The following is a 12,996-nucleotide window of genomic DNA, read 5'->3' on the forward strand; positions in this document are numbered from 1 at the left end:
CTTGGAGTGGTCTTATTGTCTTCTTCTCCCCTCGGAGAGCTTTGGAGACCTTCCAGATGCCGCCGACACCACCGTCAGCTTGGAGCTCCACGAAGTCGTCCCACGCGGCCGCTCGGTGTTCCGCCAGGAAACGAGAGCATCTCCTGGCCTGGCCGTTGAAATCTCGCTTGGCGTGGGGACATCGTGTTCGCTGGTACTCCCGACGCAGCCTACGACGAAGTCTTATCTCCTCTCTCAGGTGCTCGGGGAGTGGTGGGTGGAGTTCCTTCCGTGAGAGAGGGGACGAGGAGATGGTCACTGCTTCCTGGAGAGTAGTTGTCAGTGCTATCACTTGTTGTTCTAGCTGGTCTGGTGATTCGGCAGGGGTTGGTGGTGGCCGGGGTCTGTCGGCGAGGTAGTTGCCGTACTTGTGCCAGTTGACTTTGGTGGGAAGCGCCGGGGGGTAGGCCGGCGCTCCGTCGTCTGGCAGGTCAAATATCACTGGCACGTGGTCCGACGAGAGGTCGGACACGGCAAATACCTCGAAGTCCATGTGAAGTGATCCAGCTAGACCAACGTCAAGGATGTCAGGTTCGTGTTGAGTGTCGTGGTGGTAGTGGGTAGGATCCTCAGGAGCTAGTAGTTGTATGTGTTGGCGCCCCTCCAGGAACCGTTTGAGGCCACTTCCGACGGAGTTGGTGACTCGGCATCCCCAGTCCTGGTGCTTGGCGTTCATGTCTCCTGCCACCAGTGTAGGAACGCCAGGTCGCAGCAGGGTGTCCAGGTGTTGTGGCTGCAGATTCTTCTGAGGTGGGTTGTAGATCGAGGCTATCTCGAGTTCGGCTCCGTAGAAGGGAATGGCTACTCGAGTAACCTCGATCCCCGGCGTGGGAACAGCGGGCAGCAGGCGGTGAGGCAATCGGCGATGTACCAGGACTGCCGTGCCTCCGCTGGGTCGAATGTTCTGCTGCAGCCTGTCCGTGCGGTACACCTGGAAGTTGGGGATACCGAAGCGGTCTGCTTGTCTGAAGTGGGTCTCCTGGATCAGGGCGACGTCCACATCCATGTCGGTTAGAAGCTGGCTGAGCTCCAGCTTCTTGCCCGCTAGCCCGTTGGCGTTCCAGCTGACGATCCGGAGCTTACCCATGGATGGAGGTACTCAGGAGCTCCATGAGTCGGCCCATCATATGGACCATGGTCGTCAGCTGGGTGAGGATCTCGGAGATTCCTGCCTTTAGTTCCTGATGCAGGTGGGCGGCGGGCTGTGTGGCCGTGGGTGTGTCCCGGGTGGGTTGTGGGGCAGGGGCGGAGGTGGCAGTGGTGGCCTGAGCAGTGGTGGCCTGAGCAGTGGTCGCATGAACAGTGGTGGCCTGAGCAGGCTTCGGCACTTCCAGGCGAAGTCTAGGAGTCGGCCTGGGTCTGCGCTCGGGGGCTGTGGTCGGCTCCTTGGGCCTCTCAGGTTGTCGGGCAGCTGGTGGTGGGGGGGGCTTCGAATCCTTGGCCCTCGCCGGTGAGCGGCCTCCACGGTTTTTGGGGTTCCGTGGAAGTCGGTGGCGGCGGCGATTGACGGTCTCGAAGCCGTCATCCTCGTCCTGGCTGTCAGTGGAGGAGTCAGGGCTGGCGGCGTCAGCGACTGGAGGTGGTGGGGGAGGGCATCCTCGTGCCTTTGGCGGCTGCGTCTTCGCCGGGGCAGGTGTTGGCTTCCCAGCCTTGGCTGCGGCTGCGTAGGAGTTCTGGCGCTCTGCTTTGAATTTGGCACATCCCCTGTAGTTAGCAGAGTGTGCCTCGCCGCAGTTGCAGCACTTCGCTGGTGCAGACGCCTCCTTCGGGCAGAGGCTGGAAGGGTGGCCATCGCCGCAGCGCACGCAGCGGAGCTCCCGGTGGCAGTGGTTGGAGCCGTGGCCGAACTCCTGGCATCTGTGGCACTGGATCGGGCCGCCGGACCTGGTGAATTTCCTCACCTCCAGTCTGCAGTAGAACAGGCTCTTAATACCGTAGATTTCGGAGGCGGGTCTCCGTCCCTCGCTGTTACGTAGGGAGATCTGCCAGAGGCTGGTTGGCTGGCCCCTCCTGGATTTCAGCAACTTGGCGTCCGCGACGTTGAATCCCTCCTCGTGGAGCTCCGCCATGATCTCCTCAGACGTCAGAGTGGAAGGCAGACCCTTGATGACAACCTTCAGCAGCCTCTCGCTGGCGAGCGAGAAGGTGTGGAATAATATCCCCTCGCCATGGAGATATCGCTGGAGAGCCCTGAAGTGGGCCACCGTCGACGTCTTCAGACGAAGAGTCCTGGCTGTACACACCGCCTCCAGGTCGCCACTCAGTAGCTGCCTCAAGGTGACGGCATGACTGGCCCACCCTTTCGGGACGTCAAGAACAACGGGCGGGATGCGAGGCTCTCTCACAACCTCCATCTCATCGCCCGCCGTTCTACGGCACTTGGAGGGAAGGGCCGAGTCGGTCGTCGCCTGCCTCTTCCGCATTGAGTTTGCGGAGCAGACGTCCGACCGGCTCAGGGCTCCCTGGCCGTTTGTGACCGCACCATAGCTGGTCTCCGGGGTATTCCGGACTACACCTGGGCCCTGATCTCCTGTCCCAGGTGGGTTATTGCCTTGTGGAAGGCTATAATTACCTTGTACTGCTAAGTCCGTAGAAGGCAGGGCAGCGGCCATCGGAGGAGTCTGGACTGGCTCCTGAAGTCCAGGGGAGGCTCCTGAGGTAGCTGGAGTCGTCAGGCAGGCCGCAGTGCCGGAATCCGCCGATTGGCTGAAGTGGCCTTTAATAAGGCCTTTTTTGGCGATGTCGCTGAACATCGCCGCTGTCGCTGTAGTTGACTCGGGCAGGGTCAGGGTGGTCTCCTCGTGTCCTGGGAAGCACCCCGTGGCGGCAGGAACCGTCGGGCGGGTCACTGGGCCGGTCTTCGCAGATCGGCTAAAGTGGCCTTTAAGAAGGCCTTTTTGGGCGAAGTTTTTCAACTTCGCCGCAGGCTGGGCAGCGGGCGCTGGCAGGCTGCTCCTGGTCTCCAACGGGCCGTGGGAGGTCGCTGGGGCAGCAGGAACCGCAGTCCGGGCTTCAGAATGACTTTCCGAAGAAAGTCCAAAGTGGCCTTTAGAAAGGCCTTTTGGGGCGCCAAAACTGAAACTGTCTTTGGAAGCCGCGCAGGCATCCAGGAGAGCAGCCAGTGGCCCCGGGAGGCTTGATTCTCCGTCAGGGGGTGCCGGAGCACTTCCCTCGATGTATTCCATGATGTTCTGGAGTGGTCGATTTTTTTGCTGATTTCAGGTCCACGTCTAGAAGAAGAATGTATTGCGCATGTGCGTGGAGATAGAATATATACGGTGAACTGTTAAGACGCTTATATAGGTAGGAGGTGGCCAAACTCGTGATTCGTCGGTTAAAAGTGACCAACCAGAGTCGAGAAGATTTCCCGCCTTTCAATTGACAATGAATTTTGACCGTTTTAATGACGATCCTTGTTCGAAATGAAACTTATTTACTTAATTCACGTCGAGTATTGATAATGAGTTGAAGAATTATTTGAAAATACAGACTAATACCGATATATTCAGTACACATTCCGGCCAATTATTTTAATAATTTTGGAACGTAGTGATTAACCAATGAAATCGTTTAGAGTAAATAAAATAAACGTGTTGACAATCGTACTACAGACGAAATCGAGTATATTCATAACCGAGTATGTGTTCTAAATCCGATCTATACATTATGTTTATAGTTTCGTAATATCATAATATGTGTTAATCAATGTTTGGCTAGTACTGTTATTGTTATTTTGGCCTCTATGGATATCGCCCGGTATTAGCAATTTATAGAAAAGAGCTTCATTTTGAATAGTTACTCCGATTACTCTGTACTGCCTTTGTAATTTTCTATTAAAATAGAGACAATTATTTTAACATTATCAAGTGACGTAACTGCCAAATGTACAATTATCGTATCTCAAACCAATCCACATTGTTTTATTCAGTGTAAACACTTTTAATAATAAATTTAATTTTATTCCTTTTTTTATATTATACTATTTAGATTCAATCTGAAACATAGTTGGAAAAGTATGTTCATTCAGTACATACAAATATTTCCGTATTGTTTGAAATTTAAAGTAATTGAAACGAAAATGCAACGTGAATAATTTAAATCGTAATAAGAATAAACGTATAGGAGAAAAACGCACTGTTTTCCCGAATTAATGTAGTGGTTTTAAATAATAATTACAATAAACGATGTTCAATAGGATTCACGCCCAGCATATATACATCGTACCGAGCACTGGTTGAAACTGAATACAATTATAACTTTCGCACTGTACATAGATGTTACGCTTAAACAGTATTTAACAACGAATATCTTCAATATTGACGCGTTTTTTTTTTCTCACTTATTTACCGAAATACTAGAAATACTTATATATCAACAAATTCTACAATTTTTATGAAATTGGCTGAGTTAATTAGCTATTATTATTAGTCTACTATATTCTTATTGTTTAGTTCAACGGTCGAGCATATACCTTCGGTCGTGATGCCGTCAAGTAAAACTGAAGTTTATTTACCTAAATCATCACTAGTTTTTGTTTACGCTTTTTTTTATACGACGAATATTGTTTAGTTGTATCACTTGTATATCGATGTAAGTAAATAGATTAGTGCACTAATAAATTCTCTGACGGCATTCAATCAAGCTCGATCGTTACAGTCGTTGATAATATTTTAATCTTGATAATGAAAATAATATTTAATTTCACTCCTATCTAGAAAAAAAAAACTTTATAGACAATAATCGTAACTCACGCGTTTATCATTACGGCATGTTGTGATATCTTGCACAGCTAAGCGTTATAAAAACTAGGCGTATCGCAACACTCACTGCGTGTAAATTGGACATACATTTTTTTTTTATTTTTTATTTTTTTTTACTTAAACACTATATTCCCACTCGGATTTATAGATTAAAACAATCCTTTAGTACGTATTAGCCGTACAGACTTGACGGGCCCATTTCTCTGACCGGTATGTAGAGTACACACCGTCACGGTACTTGTGTCAACAGGGCCTCACTTTATCGCGTTTCACCGTCGTGTCGGTTAGATCCTGTGCTCCGCTCCTCATTGTAGCCCTCCGGACACGTTCAGTGTACAATATAAACGAGTGAAATCCGATATTAGACCGCGTTTATAGTTTTTATAGACAGTTCTTTGGCTGTGTAACGCGTACAGACGGGGTTCGACCTCCACTAAATACTGTCTGGTGACGTTAAAATTCGTTTTAAAACGGCGTTCTACTCGCTTATCGTTGGTAAGACGTCTCGGCCATCGGAAAAACGGATTTTTACGTTTAATCAGGACCTTACGTACTGTTTACGAGAGGTTTTAGTGTCGAGAAACGACTAAAATCCGGCAGACTGGCGTGGCGATGGGACGGCACCGCTCGGCGACCTCTGTACGGTACGTACTCAGGCCGCGAGCCGAGTCGCGGCTGGCGGCGGAGCCATCTGATATTCCCGACATACAGAATGGCAGACTCCGCTACAACGGCACCGGCACCAGCCGCTCCCACACCGAAGAAGGCGAAGGCCGCGGCCGCCAGCAAGAAGCCCCGCGTCAAGCCGGCTCACCCACCGACGTCGGACATGGTGAACGCGGCCATCAAGAGCCTGAAAGAGCGCGGCGGTTCGTCGCTGCAGGCCATCAAAAAGTACATCGCGGCCAACTACAAGGTTGACGCCGAGAAGCTGGCCCCTTTCATCAGGAAGTACCTCAAGTCGGCCGTAGCGTCCGGCGCTCTCACCCAGCCGAAAGGCAAGGGGGCCAGCGGCTCTTTCAAACTGTCGGTGAAATCCTCCGGAGAAGGAGCCAAGTCCGCCGGCAGCGAGACGGTCAAGAAGGCCGCCAAGAAAGCACCGGCCAAGCCGATAGCCGGCGACAAGAAGCCGAAGGCGGCCAAAAAGCCAGCCGCAGCCAAGAAACCGGCCGCCGCCGCCGCGACCAAGAAGGCCGCCAAGCCCAAGACTCCCAGCAAGGCAACTATATATGAACGCATTCTGCTCCGAGACGTGGACCCGACAAGACCTTCCAGCGAGACGAGTCGACCACGGATCAAAGTGGAAGAAGAGGGATCTGCCCCGGCGGTCCCAGTTGGCGGAACCGGTTTACCGGAGCCGCTGGCGACACTACTGGGGTCCCGCGCGGCCTGCCAAGCGGGCCCCAGCGCTGTCTGCCCAAAAGGCCTTTTACAAGGCCAAACAACCGCTGCTCGACCCAGCAACATCATTCCACCCGGGACGGGAGATCAGGGCCCGGGTGAAGTCCGGTTTTTACTGGAGCCCTGTAACGCGATGTGCCAGGTGAGCCCGCCCCGGTCAGCCGACCGGGCCGCGGGATCCCAGCATCGCACTGCTGCTCAGGCCAGCGTACTTATTCCACCCGGGACTTGTCAGGGCCCGGGTGAAGTCCGGTTTTTACCGGAGTCCTGTCACGCGATGTGCCAGGTGAGCCCGCCCCAGTCAGCCGACCGGGCCGCGGGATCCCAGCACCGCACTGCTGCTCAGGCCAGCATTCCACCCGGGACTTGTCAGGGCCCGGGTGAAGTCCGGACTACCCCGGAAAGCTGCCAGGGTGCGGCGACTAAGTGCCAGGGGAACCTGCGCCGGTCTGAGGCCCAAAAAGGCCTTTCTAAAGGCCACCCTAAAACTCCGGGGATTTCCACCCCGGTGGCCCAGGCCGTGGAGCCAGCTACCCCTGGGGCCAACTCCGGCTCATCAGGCCGTCCTGCCGCGGGCCTGCGGAAGCGACAAGCGGCTCCAGCTCCGACTCTTCCGCCGAAGAGCCGACGGACGGACACCGCTGCCGGAGAAGACATGGAGGTTGAGCGAGGCCCCCGCATTCCTCCCATCATCCTGGACGTCCCCAAAGGATGGGGCTCCCACGCGGTGACCCTCAGACAGCTGCTGGGAGGAGACTTAGAGGCCGTCTGCACGGCCAAAACTCTCCGCCTCAAGACCTCCACCGTGGCCCACTTCAGGTCCCTGCAACGTTACCTTCAGGATCAGGGGCTGAAGTTTCACACCTTCGCCATGGCCAACGAGAAGCTGATGAAAGTGGTCATCAGGGGTCTCCCGGCCACCCTTACTCCTGAAGAAGTCTCAGAGGCCTTCAAGTGCGAAAACTACGGCATCGTCGAGGCAAAACTTCTTAAGACCAGGAGAGGCCACCTCACCAGCCTCTGGATTGTGACCCTGAGTGGAGGAGACGGACTCCGGCCACCATCCGATGTCTACAGTGTCCGCACTCTGTTCCACTGTAGACTGGAAGTGCGAAAATACACTAGGCCCGGGGGACCGGTCCAGTGTCATCGATGCCAGGGCTTCGGGCATGGCTCAAACCACTGCCACCGAGAGCTCCGCTGCGTCCGCTGTGGAGAGGGACATCCGTCCAGCCTCTGCCCAAAGGAGTCATCCGCCCCGGCCAGATGCTGCAACTGCGGTGAAGGACACACCGCCAACTACCGAGGCTGCCAGTGCTTCAAGAGAGAGAAGCAACTCTCTTATGCCGCCGCAGCCAAGGCACCGCGGAGGGCCGCACCCGCCAAGGCCGAGCCTCCAAATCAGCGAGACGTCCCACGCCCTACATCTGAGGAGGACACAGACGAGGATGGGTTTCAGCGAGTGAGAAGTCGCCGCCGCCACCGCCTCCCTCGAAACCCGGCGAATCGTGGACCCCACACTCCACCACAGACCCCGGCTCCGGAGCGCCAGAAACCCTCCACCAGCCAGACTACCAGGAAGGAAAGCGCTCCTGCACCTGCCACCCCAACTAGGCCGAGGCCCACGCCACGAGTCAGGCTGGAGATGCCAAAAGCGACACCCACCGCAGACACCTCAGCCCCACTGCCACCCACGACTGAACCCGCGGCTAAGCAGCCCGCTGTTACCCTGCCTCAGGATCTCAAGGCAGGGATCACGGAGATCCTCTCCCAACTCACCACCATGGTTGGAATAATGTCGAGAATACTCGACTTACTCAACACCATCCATGGGTAGACTCAGAATTGTAAGCTGGAACGCCGACGGGGCAGCGGGAAAGCGGCAGGAACTCAGCCAACTACTGACTGACATGGACGTGGACGTGGCACTTCTCCAGGAGACACACTTCAGGCCGACGGACAAATTCAGCATCCCCAACTACCAGGTGCTCCGCACCGACAGGCAGCTTCAGGGCATCAGGGCAAGCGGTGGCACAGCGATTCTTGTCCACCGGCGAGTGGCTCACCGGCTCCTAGTCACACCTCCTGCTCTGGGGGCAGAGCTCACCCGGATCGCTGTCCACCACAACGGGTCGGAGCTAGAGCTGACTTCTCTCTACAACCCACCTGGGAGGAAGCTTCAACCTCGCTGCCTGGACGCCCTGCTTCGTCCTGACTCCCCCGCGCTCGTCGCCGGGGACTTCAATGCCAAGCACCCGGACTGGGGATGCCGGAGGCCCAACAACTCCGGAAATGACCTCAAACGTCTCCTGGAGAACCGTCACCACGTCCAACTACTGGCCCCTACGGAACCGACTCACTACCACCGCAACGGACATTTTCAACCCGACATTCTTGACTTCGGCCTAGCTGGATCACTGAGTGGACACATCGAGGTATTTGCCGTATCCGACCTCTCGTCAGACCACGTGCCAGTTGTCTTCGACCTGCCTGACGATGGAGCTCCAGCCTACCCTCCAGCTCGCTCCACCAAGGTCAACTGGCACAGGTACGCAAACTACCTCGCCGACAGACCTCGGCCTCCACCAACTCCAGCCGAGTCATCAGACCAGCTAGACCGTCAAGTACTGGAACTTACAAACACCCTCCACGAAGCAGTGACCGTCTCCTCATCATCTCTCTCAGGGGTAAACTTCACTCCACCTCTACCTGAGGACTTGAGAGAGGAGATACGTCTGCGCCGTAGACTGCGAAGAGAGTATCAGCAGTCCCGTTGTCCCCACGCCAAGCACACCTTCAACCGCCAAGCCAGGAGATGCACACGCCTCCTGGCAGAACACCGAGCGGCCGCGTGGGATGACTACGTGGAACACTAGGCTGACGGTGGTGTCGGCGGCATATGGAAGATCTCCAAGGCTCTCCGAGGGGAAAAGAAGACCATTCGACCTCTCCACGGACAACGTGGAATCGTCTACTCCCCCGAGGACAGAGCAGAAGCCTTTGCCGACACCATGGAAGATCAATTCTCTCCACACGCAGACATCTACGACGAGGACACCTGCGAGGCGGTCGAAAACTTCCTCGAGGACTACTCTCCTGACTCCACAGACCCACTGCCACTCGTGACCACACTCGAGGTGAATGAACACATCCGACGACTACGCCCGAAGAAAGCTCCCGGCCCTGACTCCCTGGGAACACCAGCCCTGCAGAACCTGCCGGCTTGGGTGATCGTCACGATCACCTGTATTTTCAACACCTGCCTGCGCCTGGCACACTTCCCCACCATCTGGAAGGACGCCAAGGTGATCATGATCCCCAAGCCTGGCAAGGACCCCCTCTTTCCGGAGAACCACAGGCCAATCTCCCTGTTGCCCGTGCTCTCCAAGATCCTGAAGAGGATCATCCTGTCAAGGTTCCCAGAGGAGTTTTTCAACTCTATCAGGACCGAACAGTTCGGCTTCCGGAGTGGACACTCCACCACCCAACAACTTCGCCGAGTCATCAACCACCTCTCAGGGGCGATCGAGAGGAAGCACCACTCCACTTAGGTCCTGATAGACGTCAGCAAGGCCTTTGACAGAGTGTGGCACGAGGGCCTACTCTTCAAACTCACCGAGTCTCCGCTGCCAGGAAAGATGTTCATGCTACTCCGGAGCTACCTCCACCGTCGGACTTTCTCCGTCCATGTTGCACGATCAGCCTCCACGTCACGGCCAGTCTCCTCCGGTGTGCCACAGGGGTCGGTACTTGGGCCGATACTGTACCTGTGGTACACAAACGACTTCCCAGTCGCCCCGAGGGTACAGCTGTCTCTCTACGCAGATGACGCGTTGCTGACGGCCACCTCTGCCAACCTGAGGATGGCCAGAATATACCTCCAACGACAGCTGGATCTTCTGGAGCCCTGGCTGACCAAGTGGAGGATAAAAGTCAACGTGGACAAGTGCGAAGCTATAAACTTCACCCGACGACCGAGGCAAGCCGATGGACGACATCTGACTCTAGGCGGAGACAACATTCCATGGAAGACGAAAGTCAAGTACCTGGGGGTACTCCTGGACAGTCGACTGACACTGACACCCCACGTCACGAGAACCTGCAGCCTAGCAAGGAAGGGCTTTGCAAGCATCAGCCCACTGCTCTACTCCACGAAGCTACCGACCAGGACAAAGGTCCTCCTCTACACGGCCCTCACGCGACCAGTGCTCACGTACGCGGCCCCTGCCTGGTACCACCTCACCTCCAAGACCGCCAGGAGACAATTGCTCGCGGTCCAGAGCGTGTGTCTCCGGAAGGCAACTGGGTCGCCCTGGTTCGTGAGGAACACCGTGATCAGAGAGTCCGCCAACATCCCGACCATCAGGTGCTTCGTGGACCGCTTGACATCCACCTTCGAAGAGGCTGCAGAATCCTCGCCGTGGGAACACCTACGGACACTACGTGCCCAGGAGGTCCCCCAACTTCGTCTTCCTACGGACGACTGACGGACTACTACCAACACTACACTACTAGACCACTGACAGGCGCCGAGAGCTGCTAGGGCTATGACCCGAATAGTCATTGGGTAAAAGCCAGACAACGGCAGAAGCCCAACTAGACGTGGAGGACACCCCTCCACAATTGTACAGACTTGGACTTGGAAGCAAGGCAAAGAAGGTCGCCAAACCGCCGACCAAAAAGCCCAAGTCGCCCAAACCGAAGAAAGTGGCCGTGAAGAAAGCCAAAACGCCCAAGAAGACCGCCGCCAAGAAGAAGTAAACCGGCCGGCCAGTCGCTCTCCTCCCTCGACTGTGGGAAATCCAAACGGCCTTTCTAAAGGCCACCCAAAATGTCATTCGTTTTAACGTGTTTTATTAGCTAACCACGTTTTTCTTTTGTTGATGTTATTATAACAAATAGCCTACATTACGATACGGCTTGTTTTTTTTTTTTTTTTTTTTTTTTTATTATTATAAAAGTTATAATATTGTTTGCCGTCTTGTATTTGACGAAATTTATTTAATGTTTGACTCATAATTACAAATACTCACATGCACATATTATAATCAATATTAACGGTTTTTTTATAAAAAACCCCGTTTTGTAGGGTTTTGTAGGGTTGGTTTAGTTTAAGATTAAGGTTGTGACATATTTTGAGCAAGGGTTGCTGTGAGAGGATTTAATAATAGGTTAGATTGGCAGTACAAATACCCTCAAATGAACCAACACATTTATTTGTGACAACATTTCATTAAATTGATTAATTGATTGCGTCAATCGACATATTAAGCACAAAACTTAATGTCTTAATACTTTGAAGACATATTTAATATTAAATTATTCATTACAATTTATTTTGAATTTAATTCATTATAACATTTACTAGTAATTTTGTAGTGTTGCAATAATAATGAGTTCATGGACTAACATGAGAAACTTTCTTTAAAATAGCTAAACATTTACATGAATTTATATTTTCGAAATTGTGAACATTTAAATAGATATGGAATTGAAAATGATTAATGAACCCTAAAATATACTAAGTTCTTAAAATTACTTACATTTTATTTCACATCACACTTATTACGCCTAGAGATATTTTTCCGCACACGAACACAAACACTCCCGAACTTCACTTTTCGAATTCCCGGCCTCCACTTCCACCTCTCCTCCTTGTTCTTCAGTTTTGATGTTCTTCTCCCGCCAGCTCATTGACCACGCCTCTGCCAAATCTCTCCATCATAATTGGTGAGTAACAATTTTCCATATCAGCATGGCTGTCCCTTACATTGTCGCACGGTTTTTACAAATAAGCATTTCCTGTTTGTTCACCATCGGCGTCTGGGCGGATGTGCGTATCTACTTACATCCGGAGGATGTTTGTCTCGAATTGCAATACGAGACTTCCTTTCCAGCAACTATCTGTACATTGATTCTATGAATTTTATATTACTAATAATTACATAAGTCTTACATTCCCCTGGCTTAATGACGATTCTACCTACGAATCGTACTTATTGTCTAATTTAGGTTATCCATTGGCTAGTCACGTTCATGTACTGTAGGCTTCAGGAATTTTATTTTGATGTTGTTAATGTGGATGAAGTAGAGGTCCATAAAAAGAAGTAGTGTTATTATAGAAGTCCAGGCTAATAAAATGTACAAAATGAGTTCCATGTTGTTTACTATGTTTTTGTCGTCGTGCTTTAGCTGGAAGTGGTGTTGTCTTTGTAGATTGTGAACAAAGCAGGTGAATGCGCAGGTAGCTCGGAGAGTAGGTAGTGTTGTTGTGTTGAGAATGCTGTGTAGACATCTTCCTTGTTGTCTGCCAAGTCATGTATTTGGTGTTCTGTCGCAATGTCACAACACCATTCGAAGAAATCTCCGACGAACGTGAGCGATCTTCTGTTTCTATCTGGTTGCTGTCTTTGGATGAATGGGAGGTGTTCTGCTACCATTTGTTGATGTATGAGGGTTTGTAATGTGGAAAGGTTGTTCTGTATCTTGAAATAGGTTTGGGAGTTGTTGAGGTTTTTAGGGCAGAAATTTAAAGAGGGTTCGTTTTTAGGTAAATTTTGCTGTGTGTTGAAAAGAATTTTTTATGTAATAGGGATGGAACTGATATAAGGTAGTGTCTGAGGCATTGGAGTAAAGTACGCTCCTGTGAAGATTTGTACTAGGGGCTTATTGGGTTCTTCTATGTTGTGGGTTGATGTGCTGGCAAAGGTGGTCAAAAGAGGCATGGCAAGTGCTGTGAGTAGTAGAAGGAAGTGCTGTGAAGACTTCATTTTTCTCGTGGGTGGTCGGGATCGGT

General features: G+C 52.4%; 1 protein-coding gene across 1 annotated transcript; it reads left to right on the forward strand.

Annotated features, from left to right (window-relative positions):
* The first annotated feature begins 5,468 nt into the window (after positions 1 to 5,468).
* LOC124370782 (histone H1-like) lies at positions 5,469 to 11,027 on the forward strand. Its single transcript, XM_046829082.1, has 2 exons — positions 5,469 to 6,018; positions 10,851 to 11,027. The coding sequence occupies exons 1-2, from the start codon at positions 5,512 to 5,514 to the stop codon at positions 10,959 to 10,961; spliced, it is 618 nt and encodes a 205-aa protein (XP_046685038.1). The 5' UTR covers positions 5,469 to 5,511; the 3' UTR covers positions 10,962 to 11,027.
* Positions 11,028 to 12,996: the final 1,969 nt, after the last annotated feature.

Source organism: Homalodisca vitripennis, unplaced genomic scaffold (genome assembly GCF_021130785.1).
Source record: "Homalodisca vitripennis isolate AUS2020 unplaced genomic scaffold, UT_GWSS_2.1 ScUCBcl_482;HRSCAF=2576, whole genome shotgun sequence".
Lineage (NCBI taxonomy): Eukaryota > Metazoa > Arthropoda > Insecta > Hemiptera > Cicadellidae > Homalodisca > Homalodisca vitripennis.

Excerpts from the sequence above, each read along its gene's own strand:
- LOC124370782 (XM_046829082.1), top strand. The coding sequence starts at position 5,512 with ATGGCAGACTCCGCTACAACGGCACCGGCACCAGCCGCTCCCACACCG. Across the intron at positions 6,019-10,850 it reads AGCCCAAGACTCCCAGCAAG|GCAAAGAAGGTCGCCAAACC; the intron begins GCAACTATATAT and ends CTTGGAAGCAAG.